General features: G+C 40.2%; 1 protein-coding gene and 1 pseudogene across 2 annotated transcripts in view; one reads left to right on the top strand and one right to left on the bottom strand.

The window, feature by feature from the left end:
* Positions 1-1,517: 1,517 nt before the first annotated feature.
* LOC311619776 (lysine--tRNA ligase-like) lies at positions 1,518-3,468 on the bottom strand (annotated as a pseudogene). The gene is made up of 2 exons: positions 2,747-3,468; positions 1,518-2,263 (listed from the first exon to the last, which is right to left on the bottom strand). The product of its transcript is annotated as a lysine--tRNA ligase-like (transcript).
* Positions 3,469-7,801: 4,333 nt separating this feature from the next.
* UTP20 (UTP20 small subunit processome component) overlaps positions 7,802-17,626 on the top strand; it is a 90,556-nt gene continuing 80,731 nt past the window's right edge. The window contains exons 1-7 of the mRNA XM_084880064.1: positions 7,802-8,009; positions 8,925-9,005; positions 12,821-12,887; positions 12,995-13,127; positions 13,578-13,766; positions 16,581-16,662; positions 17,388-17,525. Of these exons, the coding sequence (XP_084736190.1) occupies positions 7,965-8,009; positions 8,925-9,005; positions 12,821-12,887; positions 12,995-13,127; positions 13,578-13,766; positions 16,581-16,662; positions 17,388-17,525 (735 nt within the window). The 5' untranslated portion in view covers positions 7,802-7,964. The remainder of the gene's footprint in view (positions 8,010-8,924; positions 9,006-12,820; positions 12,888-12,994; positions 13,128-13,577; positions 13,767-16,580; positions 16,663-17,387; positions 17,526-17,626) is intronic.

Here is a 17,626-nt window from a genome sequence, read left to right on the forward strand (position 1 = left end):
CTGGGACAGCAGCTCATAGAGAGGTAGTTCATTTTGGGACATAGCCCAAGGAAAGGCAACACAGGTGTGTTATCAAACTGAGCAACTAGGACTTTCCCCCCTGGAACCCCAGGAGGAGTCTTATAGAGTGTCTTTCAAAATTAGCGGATTCCTACAATGTGGTACTTTCAATGTGAAAACCAGGGAAGTCCTGGGAAAACTAGAACAAGTTGGTCACCCAATCAGAGTCATCTGCCCACCAGCCAGGAGAGAGAAATGTTTACGCACTAGCTCCCATGCTTCAGTGGTTAAGTTGCCCTAAGACAGTCAGTAGTCGACAAACTCAGTCAACAGAGCCAAATATCAACAGTACAATGATTGAAATTTGATTGAGAGTCAAATTTTTTAAACTTAAACTTCTTCTAACGCCACTTCTTCAAAATAGACTCACCCAGGCCGTGGTATTTTGTGGCAGAGCCGCACTCAAAGGGCCAAAGAGCTGCATGTGGCTCACGAGCCGCAGTTTGCTGATCACTGCCCCAGGAGATGCCAATTTTCTCACACTTGCATGTTTGCACATGTGAGACTCAAAGCACATTTCTTTGTGTCCAAAGAACTGGCATGAAAGTAGTCCCTGAGTGGAATGAGATGCAGGGTACCTGAGGAGAGGGACTGACGGCTGGTACTGCAGTGGCTGGGGTAAAGCTAGGGACAGGATGTGTACAAGGGGCATCCAGGGCAGGGCATGAAGGGTTGTACAAAGAGCCTTAGTCCCTGAGATGGTAGGAGTTCATTATCAAGTGACCCTCTGGGACCTGGGTTATGGTGACTACTAAAGCTGCCTTGCAGTTCACCAGGCTGCCCTTTCATGAATCTACCCTTGACAAGATGTTGACCCTTATATGGTTTTCCTTCCTTCCTCCATCACTTCTTCTTTTCCCCCTTCAATAAATATTTAGTGAGTACCTATATTATCTAGGGACTATGCTATGTACTTGAGATATAAAAATAACTAAACACAATCCTTGTCCTCAAGAGCATGTAGATGAAAGACCAAATCATAAAACAGTTATAATACAATATAACTCTGACAGAGAAATGGACAGAAGGGAAAAGAAAGCTTTCACATAGGAAGTCGTTTTAAAAAAAAAAATTGTATTGATTTGAGAGAGAGAGAAACATTGATTTGTTGTTCCACTTATTTATGCATCCACTGGGTGATTATTGTATGTGCCCTGACCGGGGATCAAACCCACAACCTTGATGTATCTAGACAACGCTCTAATCAACTACCTGGCCAGGACCTAAGAAGTAACATTTTAGCTAAGTCTTTAAGGAGGAGGAAGATGATAATAACAACAGGGCCAGAGAACTTTGATGGGATGCTGACTGTGTAGCAGGCAGTGTTTTAAAGTCTTTATAGCACTAACACTTTTACAATACAATATCTCTGTGAAGGGAGTGCTATTATTATCTGTGATTTAGAAATGACAAAGCTGAACTATTAAAAATGGGTTTTGGTGAATAACTATCAGTCTTCAAAAACCTGCTGCTGCCTCATTCAGCTCAGTGGAGGCATTGCATATTACCTTGCTCATGACAAAAAGCTCAAAGCGCTCTGTCAGACCCTCTTTAGGGCAGTGCCATTTCACCAAACGGTTCATTATCTGTGGGTGATCATAGATGAAAGTAAGATTGATACATGCCAACAACAAGCTTAGTGGCTGTGGTCCAAGGTGGAGGGCATTCAACAGCTTTCACCACACAGATATCATCAGGAATTTTGCAAATTTCTTCAGTTTCAAAGAAGATAGTTTCTGGTAGCTTCACCCCCAAGGCTTTCTCAAGCTCTTCTACCATGTTGCTTTTTCTGGAAGGGTGGGGTGAAGTCAATCTCATAGGCTCGGCCCTCCAGGCCATCTGGATGGTGGGTGGCCTTGTAACCATCTGTAATGTGCTTTACCATCCCTGAAATCATCTCCCTGGAGATTTCGATAAGCTGCAGAGGCCATGGAGAACTCACTGGTGGTGAGCTCAGGACTGTGAGTCAAATCAGTTTCTTCATTCCGGAACTGGTGTCCAATTTTATAAACTCGGTCAGTGCCACCAATCACCAGCATCTAGTGGCAGAATTCTAGAGCAATTCTCATACATAAATTCAGGTCCAGCTCATTGTGGTTGGTGCTAAAAGGCTTGGCCACAGCTCCCCCTGGGATAATGCTCATCATGGGAGTTTCAAACTCTAGAAATCTCAACTCATCCAAGAAACTTCTTATATATGTGACTAGGGGCCCGGTGCATGAAATTTATGCATGGGTGTGTGTGTGTCTCCCTCAGCCCAGCCTGTACCCTCTCCAATCAGGGACCCCCTCAAAGGATGTCTGACTATTTGTTTAGGCCCAATCCCACCGGACAATGGGATCTCTCACAATCCAGGACTGCTGGCTCCCAACTACTCACCAGCCTGCCTTCCTGATTGCCCCTAACCGCTTCTGCCTGCCAGCTTGATCAACCCTAACCATTCCCCTGCCAAATTGATTGATGCCTAACTGCTCCCCTGCCAGCCCGATTGCCCCTAACTGCCTGCCCTCCCCTGCTGGCCTGGTTGCCCCCAACTGCCCTCCCTTGCAGGCCATCTTGTGGCAGCCATCTGGTGTCCACATGGGGGTGGCCATCTTTGACCAAATGGGGGTGGCCATCTTGTGAGTTGGAGTGACGGTCAATTTGCATATTACTTTATTATATAAATGATCTTAGTAGAGGATACATTTCTGCCTCACAAAGTCATTCAGGATCAATTTCAATTATCTCTGTGTTTCCTTGTTTTTGAGGCCAAAGTGAAAATGAGGTAACATATGTAAGCAAGGACACAGTAGTATGATTTCATAGGAATCACAGCTCACCTTTCTTGGTTTACTCAGAATTCCCCTGAACTTCAATTATGCCTTCTGGAAGCAGTTTGTTATTGATATGAATGGATTCTTCTTCTGATTTATAATTCCTGGAATTAGCTATGACTTGCAACTTGACTCTCTCTTCTCAAAGGTCACAGAAGATGAGCTTCCCCTTGGAAGCTCTTTTGGCATGGATCCTATCTAGAAAAATAACTGCCTCCTTTAAGGTAATGTCACTCAGGTGATTCCTAGGCTAGAGGTGACTATATTCTTGGATGAAATGAGTGACTGAGATACCTGTATGGAAGTTGTGTGAGTATGGGTCTTCCCCATTACCCTCCAGTTGATGGACTGCTTGGCTGCTGATCTGGTAGTATCGGTTTAGGTCTAGGCTCTCCTCTTTGGCACCCACATCTTTGTCAGTGGTGTGGTTGGTGGCAGTAGCATTGTCCTGGCTTAGTTGTTTCTCCTTGAGCTCCTTCTGTTTGGCCTCCTTCTCTGCTACTTTCTTATCAACTTTCAGACATCTCTTTAGCTCATTTTTGCTCACATTCAGCTCACCACTATCCACATTCCCCTTAGGCCCCTGAACCATAACTATCTTTCTGAAGGCTCCAACTAAACGGAATATGGGCTGTTCCTGTGACTTGCTTTGCCCAATAGCATATAGTAAAAGAGGTGGTGTGATTCATGACAGTTCTGAGCCTAAGCCTTTCACTCTTCCAGGCTCTCCCTTCCATGAGAAAAACCCAGGCTAGCCTTTGGAATGATGAGAGACCACATATTACAAAGCCATGCAGCCAAGTCATTCAAGCCAGTGCCATGTTAGATCAGCCAGTCCCCAACCAGTGGTCAGCAGACAACAGATGCTTGAATAAGTCCAATCAAGGTCAGCAAAGGCCCTTAGGGATCTTCCAATTATAAAATGTAATCATTCTTGTTTTTGTATCCGATTCATTACAGGATTTGGCCATTAGAAAAAAACAATTAAATTAATCTAAAATTGTACTCCCCATTTATTACACCACGCCACCACTCCCAGATATCTGAAACAACATTGTTTAGGTAACAACAATATCTTTGTTGTTTTTTTTTTTTTTTTCGTAACAGTTGGGTAAATAAATGTTTGTGAAGTAGGTAAAAAAATAAATTTATAACTTCAACAACTTAATAGCTAAGTGCTTATGCATTGAAAATTAAAACAAGAGAAAATAAGTAGCATCTTGGCTCTCACTTTGGCATTTATGACTTGTTAGATTGGCAAAATGAGCACATCCTGAGTAAAAGAGAGTTAAGAGTGACTGATTAATTAAAAAAGAAGAAAGATCAGCCAAGGCTAACCCAGAAAAGCAGAATCACCCAGCCAACCACAGACTTGTTGAAAAAACGTGGCTTTTTTCTATGCAGCTTTACTGTGGCATTAGATAATGGATATAGTTTAGCTTTCAGGCATAGCAGGTATTTAGACCTGTATTTGGCAGAACAATTTATTATTCAGGAAAATTGATCTAGGTCTCAAGCAACAGAAATCTGACTTAGATTTGCTTAAACACACAAGGTAATTTTTTTGCTTATGTTATTGAAAAGTCCAAGGGTAGACACTGCTAGATCTAGATGCCCCAAATATGTCATTAGGAACCTGATTCTTTCCATCACTTGGTTCTATTCTTTCGTGTCTTTGATTCATTCTCATGCAAATACTCCCATGGGGCAAGATGGACACCAGTAGCCTCCAGCTTACTCCGTTGTATTAGTTATTAAGTGAAAGAGAATGTCTGTTTTTCAATAGTTCAAGTAAAAGTCCTAGGGACAACTTTCATTAGACAGACCAGGATTACACACCTGTCCTTGACCAACCTTTTTTTTTTTTTTTTTTCCCCTCAGGGAGATGCACTGGACCTGGGCCAAGATCATGCATGCAAGTCTGGAGATAGGGGTTGGGTTAGTACTGAGACCACATTGACTAAGAATAAACAAAGAGGAGATTTCCTAAAGGAAAATTGAAATAGTGCAAACTAAAGAATGGGGAATAGCTGTCTTCTATACTCCTCAGCATTACTAGTGATTTTTTTTTTTTTAAAGTGATGACTGAGCATTGTTTTTCTGCAGAAGGCAGTTCACTCCTACCTGTAAACCCTATTCAACATTGATGCCAAAGTAGCTATGGGTATGCACAAGGCTTTTTCCAATCTGTCCAGGTGAATGGTCTAAAAATCAAATTTTGATCACATCTCTCTATCACCTAAGATCCAGTGGCCATACACATGACAGGGCTTATGACAGTCGAGGAGCAATAAGGTGTCTGAACTTAATCTCAAAGACTCTTTGAAGTGTGCTTATGAGCTGCCTGAATCATAAAATCGCTCCCACGTCCTAACTGGAGAGGTAGCACAGGGCGGTGACTAAGAGCACAGATTCTGGGTTTGGCCTCCCTATGTCTGGGTTCCAGCTCTGACTACTTTCTGAGACTATGTGATCTTGCACAAGTTAGTCTCTCTGTGCCTCAGTTTTCCAATCAGTAAATGGGGATAACAGAATTTACTTTCTCGGAAGAGTAAATGAGTCATTATATGCAAAGCACTTGGAATATTATCTGGTTTGTTATCACAGTGATAAAGTGTAAGCTATTAGTCATCTGGGAAAATACATGTGGCAACAATTCCTTTGACTGTGGAATAAAAAGCCTGACACTGGCAATTAAAGATTCATGACCCTGGCTAAGTCACTTGTTGTCTCTGGGGTTATTTTACTTCTTCAGCTATAATGTGAGGAAAATTATATCTACTCTGCTTACCTCATAAGGCTGCCACAGAATCAGAGATGACGGATGCTAACGTCTTTGAAAACCTCCAAGTCCTTTACAAATAAAAGGCCCTATTAATATGAATTATCTTCATCCAGATTATCAGATTAGTGTGCAATCAGGGCAGTTTTTCATCCCACGCTGTTTTGCACAAGGAATCATTAGGAAAGAAAATCCTCCGCTGACATAAAATAATACATTCCCCAGCCAAGCCCAGTTCAAAAGCCTTTGGGACTGTTCTGGGATTTGAAATAACCTCCACCATCTTTTGTACCTAGCATGAAATAAAGTTGGTTGTAATAGAAAAGTTATTAATCTGGGGGTGAGGACACCTGGATGATAGGTCCCAGTTCTGCTGTTAATTTACTGTCATCTCACGTGAGTCATTTTATTTCAGCTTCCCTAGTCTTTAAAATGATGACACTGTGACTACCTGGCTTTTGTGACAAAGATGTTCTTGGGCATTGGGGTTCTGGTGATTTCTTGGTGGAATATCACCTTTCTGGCCACTGCTGATTGTTGGGGCACTCCAAGGTTAAACTTGGGTCTTCTCTTCTTCATCCTCCTGTTTATCATTTTCTCCCTAAATGGTCTCTTCCAGTTCCATGGCTTTAAGTATGTCATATGTTCAGTAAAGTGCATGTATGGCATTTAACTCACACCTCTACCCTGACCTCTATAGTGTAAGCAGGAGTGTATTCAGTTGTCTACTTAACATCTCTCCTTAGCTATCTAAGATATGAGCATCTCAGACTAAATATTTCCAAACAGAATTATTATTATTAATATTCATATTGTCAGTGTTGTTCAGCTCATAGAACAATGTGTGGCCATAGTGGACGCTCAAAATATATTTGTTGAATGAATCAGTGAAAAAATATATATACGGTATTCACACACAACTGTTTTTTGTACAATTATGTTTAACAACATGACATTAGCGTGACGGGAAAAACACCAAAATGTTAATGGCTGTGCATGAAATTATAAGTGTTTTTTTATTTTTTATTTAAAATTTATTTTCTATTTTTCACTTCTTGGTGGAGTATCGCCTTCCTGGTCATTGCTAATTGTTCAGCTAGAATATGACGAAAATTATATTTGCCCTTCTTACCTCACAAGACTGCCATAGGATCAGAGAAGATAGATGCTAAATTCTTTAAAATCCTTCAAGTCAAGAATATCAGACTTTAGGGAATGATTAACCTGGGAACTTATCTGCATAGATGCAGAGAACAAGACAATAGTGTGATGAAGGCATGGGAGAAGAGGTACAAGGTGGAAGGGGTCAATGGGAGGAACAGAGAGGGGACCTCTGTAATACTGTCAACAATAAAGATAAATTTAACAACAACAAAAAGGAATATCAGACTTTGGAGCTGAGCGACATTTTCAAGAGCTGCACTTACCTTACTTTCTTCATATGCGAAAGGGGCTTAAAAATAGGTACCTCATCTATATTCCTGCAGCATTCATAGCGCTTGAGGAACAGAGTGAAGAAATAAAATGGAGTCATTCTAGGGAAGCTGCTAAATTACGAAAATCAAGTCGTTGGGGATACGAGGAAAAGCTGTGTCAATGCCTTCATATACAACAGGCCTCAGATAAACCTCTGATTACCCCTCCCCCACTCCCCCCCAAGGATTCAGGAACGAATGGACATAGATCCAGACCAGGGGTCACCTACAGGTTTATCATCAATCCAAAGGCTAAGAATACAGGGCTGATTCTTCTCAATATAATTTAAACTGTAAGAACCTCCAGCTTTTCTTTCCCTTTTCAGAATACTCTGGGTTTTGCCTAGTTCTGTTGGCAAACCCTGGGAACCTTGAATACATCTTGATCACGTATTTCTAGAGACCAAGGCTCCGGATTCAGGCTTTTCTGTGAAATTAGGAACGAAAAGAACTTCGCGGGATACCTAGGAAGCGGTGGTGAGTGTTAGCTGATAATAATGATACGCGGTCCCGTTTGTAATAAAAACACACATTTTCCTTATACGCCTGTCCTAAAGGGAGCAAAAAGAACTCCGCCGGCCTACCCACCAGCCGGCGCCCCCATCTCCCCGGCTTCCCCCGAGGGTGCGCCTGCGCCGTCCCCTCCTTCCGCCCACGTGACCCTCCCAGGCTCCTCCCCGTCTCCAACATGGCGGCCCCCAGGCGCGCCGGCCGCACGTGAGAAAGAGTTTGGAAACCTGGGAATCGGAGGGCGCCAGTGTGTCCGCTAGTTTCCACTCGTTCCCTTTGCCCTTCCCCCGGGCCCTCCTGGGCCGCTGCCGCTCCGCCATCATGAAGCCAAAGCCCGTTTCCCACAAGACCGAGAACACACACCGGGTGAGCGAGGGGTTTGGGCCGGGAGCCGGGAGCCAGGGGCCGGGGCCGGCGGAATCCCAGCCGTGGAGTTGGCCCTGAGCGGGGACCCGGGGGTTGCCAGGGTTCGGGGTCTCGCCTCAGTCACTGGCCCGGAGGCTCCAGCAAAAAGAGGGGACTCTCCGCGTGTAGTAAACATGGGGTGGTGGGGGGGAAGAAGTCTGAACGCTGATTCCGCCCGTCGTTTGTGGGGTCTGGAGTGCTTTTTGTGGGGGAACTCCCTTCAGGCCGGAGTTAAACTCACTCTGACAGACTGATTCCTCAGGAGCTGTTCTCCCTCCCCTGCTGGTTTATCTTTAAAAGGCCAGATGAGGGGGCGGGCCGGTGGGGGACTAGGAGTGAGTCCCAGCCAATGGCTGCTACCCCACTTTCTCTGTCCCTTGAGAGTTCCTTTATTATGGCATTTCTGTTTGCTTAAACAGAAATATGCTTACATATGTAATAAGTTTATACATGCTTAAAAACACTGTTATGGCAACGACTTAGCCGGGCCCCTGTGAAACCTAACGGATCTAGCAAGGCCGCATCGCCAGCTTCCACTTAGGTCCGACCTAGCGTGGGAATTTTGTTTGAAATGACACAACTGACAGAACTTATGCAGACATATTCATAGACGTAACCTATGACCTTTGTAAAGTATCGCAGTGCATTTATTTAAGGTTCTGTGTCTTTCAGTTTGTTTTGACACTCTGGATTCATCAGTGATAATATACTTTTAGTTTTAGAACTCAATCATACATTTTATGATGGACGGAAAATTCAAGTCTGAAATTGCAAGCGAAGGGTACTGTTGTATGTGATGATAGTACCTGAGTAGGCTTACCTTGATAAGTATTACATGATGATGTATCTTAAATGCGCTCCCTCCTTCCCTTGCAGTTTCTAACATTTGCTGAACGATTGGGAAATGTGAATATCGATATTATTCACCGGATTGACAGAACTGCGAGCTACGATGAGGTAAGAGAATGTTTTACTGACCTGTCTTCTAAGTATTCATAGTGAGATTTTTTCAGTCCCTCCTCTTAGAAGTAGATTGTTTGTTTTTTTTTCAAGCCATTCTTTTATGAACATGAAATGCATTAGACCTAATACAATAGCTGTGCATAGCAAATTAGATTTAAAATAAATTTAAAATTTAAATGCTTAGTAGTCATATGTGGGTAGTTGCTACCTTATTGAACAAGTGCAGCAATGAAACATTTGCATCACTGCAGAAAGTTCTGTTGGGTGATGCTGTGTTAGACAACTGACTTGATAGTCAGCTGGCTTCTGTGATCCCGGCCTCTCCCTGTCCCCCATACGTTCTGAGAACTGTTGCAGATCCATATTCTGAAACTACAGTTTTAAAAAATTATGAGCAAGTCACTTTCCTGGGGCTTAGTTTCCCATTTTATTAAAGGGGTCCAAGACTACATAATTATTTTCTACTTCTAGCCATGATGTAACTCAAAAACACCTCTCAAAAAAAAAATCTTGCCGAAACCGGTTTGGCTCAGTGGTAGAACGTCGGTCTGCGGACTGAAAGGTCCCGGGTTCGATTCCGGTCAGGGGCATGTATGTTGGTTGCGGGCACATCCCCGGTAGGGGGTTTGCAAGAGGCAGCTGATCAGTGTTTCTCTCTCATCGATGTTTCTAGCTCTCTATCTCTCTCCCTTCCTCTCTGTAAAAAATCAATAATATATATATATATATATATATATATATATATATCGTTTTTTTTTTTGTTGCTTCAAGTAATTAATTCTCTGTTAGGCTTTTTAAGATCCAGTATAACATGATTTTACCTTAGGAATTCGGTCTCAGTTCTTAACTGTTCATCACTTGACTGTAGTTGGACTTTGCTCACTCTCTCTTTGAATGCCTTGTCTCCACTGTATGAATTCAGTGTGTTAAATGATGTTCTCTAGGTAAGCACACATGATATGGGAACTCATAGTTAAGGTAGACTAACCTAAATTATTTGGGATTATAGGGTGGAGTGTAAGAAATGATAAAGCAACCGAAACTGGTTTGGCTCAGTGGATAGAGCCTGCAGATTGAAAGGTCCCAGGTTCAACATCCGGTCAAGGGCATGTACCTTGGTTGTGGGCACATCCCAGTAGGGGGTGTGCAAGAGGAAGCTGATTGATGTTTCTCTATCATCGATGTTTCTAACTCTCTAGCCCTCTCTCTTTGTCTTTGTAAAAAAAATCAATAAAATATATATTTTTTAAAATGATAAAGTAGCATGGCTAGTGCCGCTCAGTGGTTGAGCATGACCTATGAACTAGGAGGTCATGGCTTGATTCCTGGTCAGGGCACATGTCTGGGTTGCAAGCAAGACCCCCAGAGTGGGGTGTGTAGGAGTCAGCCAACTAGTTATTCTCTCTCATCATTGACGTTTCTCTCTTTCTGAAATCAATAAAAAATAAATTTAAATTTTTTTTTAAAAAAAAAAGATGAAGTAGTTAAAGTGATATCTGATTTTAGTCTTGTTGTTCGTGAAGATCTTGACTTGGCAAAGAGGACAGGATAGGCTGTTTAGGCTGAGGGAGAAGCCTGTATTAAGGAACATGTAGAGTGTGTGTGTGTGTGTGTGTGTGTGTGTGTGTGTGTGTTTGATGGTGACTGGAATGGGGGAAGGGAGTACCTGGTGAGAGAGCCAAGGATCATAAAAGGCTTCATATGGTGAGCTAAGTTAGGATTTTATCCTGAAGCTATAGGAATTCTAGGATTGTAAGGTAGGGGAGTGAGTGACATGATGAGGTTGATAAGATTTAAGCTTTAGATTTCTCTGGCTTTAATGTGGAGGAAAGAGCAGGGCTGGAGTCAGGTAACCAGTTGTGAGGATTCGGTAGTTACCTAAGTAAGAAATGACTATGGTAGTAGCAGTCAAATGGAGAGAAGGGAAGGATTCCAGAGATATTAAATAAGAAGGATCAATAGGGCTTGTGACTTGCTGGATATGCAGGGAGGAAGGGAATGGAAGTTTTTGGTTTCAGCAACTAGGTGATTGAGGATAGTATTCATCAAGGTCAATTTGTAGGGAGAAGAGCATGGGGTTGGTTTTGTTTGGGGCTGGTTAAGTTTGATATACCTGTGACCATCCAAATGATGGTGTCTAAAAGACATTTGGATGTATGGATCTGGTGACTTGAGAGGTGGAATTATTGACTTAACATTCAGCATATGGTTTATAGTTTAAGTCACAGGAGAGGTTGAAAGTACTAAAGGATTGAATGTTAAGTTGGTAGAGAAGAGAGCCTAGAATAGGATCCTAGCCTGGATGGGCTTAATAGCCTCAGTCAAGTCTCTTGTTCTCCAATCAGCTGGACTAGGCTTCTTAATGGCAGAATCTTTCCAAGAGAGCAAAAGCAGAAACTACGAAGCCCCTTTACCTAGCTCTGGCAGTCACAGAATCATTTCCATTGCATGTTATTGATCAAGCAAGTCATGAGGCCAGGCCAGATTCAGAGGGTGAGGAAAGAGACTCTGTCTCTTTGGGGAGGGGCTGCAAGTCACATTGCAAAGGGACAGGGACACAGTCTATCACCAGTGGTTGACATGTGCCAGTCACAGTGCCAGGCTAGGAATGCCTTTTACCTTAAGGTTTTGAACTGTTTAGATGTATTTCCGTTCTGCCTTAAGAGACACTGAACAGAATATAATTGGGTTCTCTTTCTTCCTCTCTAGTCTCCACAACTATTGATTTTATTTATTTTTTTTCCCAAAGATTTCAAAGGCACTATGTAAAGATTTACCATATATATATATATATATATATATATATATATATATATATATATATATGGAGGATCTAGCATGCTGTTTGTGTATGTGCTTATGTTTTTGTCCTCTCTTTCTCTATACATGTATATGTACATATATACACATACATATACACATGTATGGTAATAATTTATCGATCTTACCTTTCAAAATACAAAGTAATATATACTATGTTAAAAAGCTAAATAATGTAGTGATGAATTTAGACTATTGTGCTATCTCAGCCCTCCACCCCTATTGCTGAGGAAACTGATATTGGCAGTTGGTATTCGTGTATTCTTCCATGCTTTTCTCTCATTCAGATATGTGCGAACGTTTATAGAGGCCTTTTTAAAAAAGAAAAATTGGATCCTACTGTCACTTGGCTGTGAAACTTTGATCACTTTGGGGGGTATATTGTCAACATCCTTCTTGTTCAATATAGTATAGATCATTTTTTGCCACATAGTATACCTTAGTATGTATAAACCACAAGTTATTCCAATCATTTTCCTATGTTGGGTATTTAGGCTGTTTTATGTTCTCTCCCCCACTACAATAAAGCTAAATAAACATCTATATGCTGTATCTTTGCAAGTTTTATGAGAAATATCTCCAAAGGAGGACTTACTAGGTCAAAGGGTATACCTGGTTTTCATTTTACTAAGAAATGCCAGATTCCTTCCCTTTAAAATTAAAGAACTATGAAGAGTCAGTGCATTTTTCTGGGCCTAAAAGTGTAAAAAATAATAGAAAAAAAAGTTTTTTCCTTAGTATGACTCTTTTATAGGTTTTAGAGAATTATATGCTACAACCAAATCAACAACACTTTGTTTTATTAAGCATCTCTCCTGAATGCTTTTCAAGTATGTCAGCTAATGCCCTTTTTTTTTAAGAAATAAAAGTTTAATTCTTGACTATCGGCAATCATTGTCTTAGGATATTACTCTATCACTGTTATTATTTACTTTGCTTATGGTTTGTCTTTGAATTAAATAATTAATGAGTTGCTTTAATCTTGGCAGGAGGTTGAAACCTACTTTTTTGAAGGTCTGCTAAAATGGAGAGAATTGAACCTTACGGAACACTTTGGTATTTTCTACTTTGTTTCTATTTTATTTACCTGTCATTTGCACTTTATATGTTCAAAACAACTAAATCATGGTGTGATAAAAACAGCCTTTTTTTTTTCCATCCAGGGAAGTTTTATAAAGAAGTTATTGACAAATGTCAATCATTCAATCAGCTAGTCTATCATCAAAACGAGATAGTTCAGAGTTTGAAGACTCACCTGCAAATCAAGAACAGTTTTGCTTATCAACCCCTTTTGGAGTAAGTAGCATGTTGAGAGAAAGCTCATGGATATTTGTATGAACTTTATGAATGGTTGTGTTTATAGCTACAAATGACTTAGATCTGATGTTTAAAAATAAGAATTTACCTTTTCTGTTAGTCTGAATACTAGTGCATTGCCATAAAACAGAATCTTAGGCATATGTTTTTTTGCTTTTGTTTCATACTTTTAAGAGAGCCCAATTTTTCTTTGATACAATGGGAATGGTTGACCATAATTTGTGATGGAATGCACCTTCTTAGGTTAGCCTTATCTTAGCTGAACTCTTAAAATAAGAAAAACTTTATACCTCTCAAGATTTGATTCCAAAGGCTTAATTAATCCTGTCATCATAGGCAATCAACTATAGTTTATGAAATAGACTTGCAGCATTTGTTTTTTGGCCTATGTGTCTCACAAATGTTACTTTTTTTTAATTGTTAATCCAGTTTGGTTGTACAGCTGGCACGAGATCTGCAGACTGACTTCTATCCACATTTTCGGGATTTTTTTCTGACTATCACCTCAATCCTGGAGACTCAGGACACTGAGCTGTTAGAATGGGCTTTCACCGCGCTGTCGTATCTTTACAAGTACCTGTGGAGGCTCATGGTGAAGGACATGCCCAGTATATACAGGTGAACCTTTTCTCTCTAATAGAGGGTTTATCTTTTTCTCTTTTCTCTTTTTTTGTGTTTTTTTTTGCTTTTAATTCGTATTATATTTTATTGACAATTCAGTGCTGTTGGGTAAGTTAATAAAGTTATGCAAACATCGCCACAATACAGTTTAAGAACATTTCCATCATCTCCAAAAGATTTATCATGCCTGTTTGCAGTCAGTCCTGCTCCCTATCTGCAGAAGTTCTGCGAGCAAAAACAATGTATCCATGTTCGGTGTTCAAGATTGCCTCTGTGAAAACAGCTGTGTGCTCAAAGTCCCTAAGTAGAATGATCCTTTGCAATAATGAGAACGTTTAGCCTTTAAGTTTCATAGGTTTTTATATTTTGGTCAAGGGCAAAATATAATGAGCACTGACAACCCGGAGAGAATTTCTGATTCTCATTTGTATGTAGTTCAAACAAGCCTAACACCTGTCATGTATATCTGCCCACATGGCTACCTGGCTTTAGTATGTCCTTTAATTGCCTTTTCCCTGGCTTTGGTCTGACTCCAAATTATTTTTCCACCCCAGTCCCCAATTATTTCCTTATATAAAGTTGGTTCTCTAGCCAAAGTGGTTCACAGTCCGCTTTGCTAGTCTGCATTGACCTGACCTTCTCTTATATCCAAACGATTGAACTCATATCTCCCTCCCCATTAAAGCCAGCTCGGCTTCCATAACCTCCACTAATGTTGCGGGGCACCTTGACCAGAAATGGGAGCTTTGTGCTCAACCCCTTTGGCATTCCATACCGCTTACATTATACAACCTCTGTTCGTAATGTAATAGTATCCTCTACAAATCTGTAAACTGTTCAAGAACATGGTCTTAAATTTCTACATTTCCCCAGCACTTATCATACTCACTAAGCCAAAAGAGACACTCAGGATTTGTGAGCAAATTTATGAACAAGGAAAAGAAATGAATTTTATAATAGCTTTTGTTTAAAAGAAGGGAGGATATTGTTCATAATTGATTTCAATCTGGGACTTGATGAAATTTTCCACTCGGTGTCCTGATTATTTCTACATACTTTAATTGCCACATGAATGCGTAGTTTAAATCTTCTCCCCTACCATATCGGTGTGGGTATGGGTTAAGACTATAAATTTTGCTTTTGTATTACTCCCCTTCACCTTACTCTTTGAACAAAAAATAAGAAGGAAATACTTTGCAGCCTTTACTATTATCTATGAAGCTTTTGGTCAAATGTATTAGAAACCAAGATTACTTTATTAAAAACTTAAGAGATCTTGGGGGAGATACGTAATTTATTTGGTTTTGTGAGTTCTGTTAATTTTATGTTTCCTAAGTCATTTCTCTAGTTCGAAATTTATTTGCTTTGAATATCGCATCTTCAACGGCCTGGACAGTTTCACTTGAGTATTACTGAAACCAATGTCAGTACAGTCTCATTCAAGCCAACTCATTTTATTTATTCATGTGTTCAGTAAATATGTCCTTATGCAGGCCCTGTTTGGTTGTCCCGTTTCTAATAGTGACACCATCATTCTTCCCATCGCTGAGATTTGGTGCCTTTGAGGCATCTTTGACTAGTGTCTTCAAGGACTCCAGATCCTCTTCATTCTGTTACCTACTCAGTCAGTTCACTGAATTGAATACTGTCTATGTGTTAGGCACTTAAGATATAGTCTCAAAAAGATAGATCAAAATCCCTTTTCTTTCAAAGTTTACATTTTAGCAGGGAGGGGACATCGTGGGCACATCCTGGCTTGCGAGGGGCTGGACAAGGAAGCCTGGGTGGTTGAGTGGCATGTATAAGGCAGAGTAATTAGGTGATGTCAGGATCCTGATTGTTAGGCGGCCAGATCATAGAGGGCCTTGTGGACACTGTTAGGTCTTTGGTTCCATTGCAGGGACTCTTGAAATATCTCTCGAGTCCATCCTTCACCATTCCCTCCATCACCAACCTCTTTCATGCTGTTGTTCTCCCAAGCTTGTATGGCTTGAGCAGCTTTCTTCTTGGACTGTCAGGCCCTTCTTTCTTCATTTCATCCTGTATATTGCTGCCAAATGCATCTTTCTGAAAATATTCATTTCTTTTTCATCCAATGTTAGTACCTGCTATCAGCATGGAACTGTTAGGCAATAGAGATATGGCCTTTCTGTCATTAGGGAGACCAACTTAAACAGTGATTATATTATACAAATAACTAGTTATAGCTACACGACTCTCTGACCTTGAGCAGGTTGAGTAGGCTTTTGGCCTCAATTTCATTATCTGTAGAATGGGCATATTAATACTCCCTATGCTATAGAGTTGTGCTGAGTAAAGTAACAGAGGGAGTGCCTACATGAATGTAAGCTGGAGTCCAAACTCTTCTGCCTGGTGTTCAGAGCCACCTGCTTACTGGACGGCTTTATCTGCAGCTCCCTGCCCCGACTGGCAGACGCCTCCTTGTTATCTCTTGACCATGATCATTTCTGCAAACTCTGTCTTTGATCTGGCTTTTATCTCTAGTGATATGCACTTTGGTATTCACCTGAATTTTTCTTGTTCAGGGCTCACTACAAGTTTCGACTTTTTATGGAGTCCTCCCTATAAGTCCCGTACCACCAATCCTTGCCTCTTAATTTCTGTGACCTTAATCTTCTGTTCCAGCAATGTGGGTGGGTGTCTTGGTAATCAGATGATTTTAAACTTTTTGTTTTATGCCTGCTACATATTCCTTTTATACCTAGTTCAGTGTTAGTTGAATATATAGTTGGCATTTAGCTCATCTTTATTAAAATTATAATTATTAAACTTTTTTTTTCCCATTTATAGGATGTATAGTACGCTTCTGGCTCATAAAAAACTACATATAAGAAATTTTGCTGCTGAAAGCTTTACATTTTTGATGAGAAAGGTTAGTCTGGTATTTTATGTTTATTGCTCATTAATTCTCAGGAACCTGATGAACAAAAGCCTGATATCTTTTATAATGTAGTTATTATGGAATAATTACATATATGTATATGTGTTTATATATGTGTGTGTATGTGTCTATTTATGTATATACACACACACCATAAGTATTTTGAGTTTATATCACCATAGGTTTAGTCTTCTCACTAATGTGAAATAATTTGGGTCATTCTTTTGTTATTATTTAGGCTTTTGGTAGTTTTCACTCTCCATCTGTGCGTGTATGTGTGTTTAAAAGTGCCACCTAATTCAAGCCAGTAAATACATGAACAGTGAGATCAACAAGTATTTTTTTAAGGATTTCCTGGAAGAAACTGATGGCATAATGTCAGTTGTATTGGTTTCCATAGTAAATTTTACAGGGTTTTGTAATTAAAACAAAAACATTGATATTAAATGTCTTTTATACTCATAAAATGATTTTCTATAAATGACAGAATGTTTCTTATCTAGTTTTTCTTGGTTACATCCCTTACACCAATGAATTTCTCTTGTGTGATGTTGTGTTAGTATACTATTATAGTAGTTTGAGATCATTACACGTGTCTGTTCCTAGAATTTTGTCCTAATTATATTTAACTATAAATCTGTAGAATAACAAGTTAAATTTCTTTATTTGGATGTTTGTGCTTTAAATACAATTTTCCATTTACATTTTTGTTTTAGGTCTCTGATAAAAACTCACTTTTCAATTTAATGTTTCTTGATCTTGATGAACATCCGGAAAAGGTAGAAGGAGTTGGACAGTTGCTCTTTGAAATGTGCAAAGGAGTGAGAAATATGTTTCACTCCTGTACAGGAAAGGTAAATAGCTGGGAGGAAAACTTTCAGTCTCTGTGAAAGGGGTTGAAAAGAAAACAGAAAAGATTTGTTGAAAGGATGGACAGGAGACTGCCGAGAATAAA

Source organism: Pipistrellus hanaki, assembly GCF_964339955.1.
Source record: "Pipistrellus hanaki genome assembly, chromosome: 3".
Lineage (NCBI taxonomy): Eukaryota > Metazoa > Chordata > Mammalia > Chiroptera > Vespertilionidae > Pipistrellus > Pipistrellus hanaki.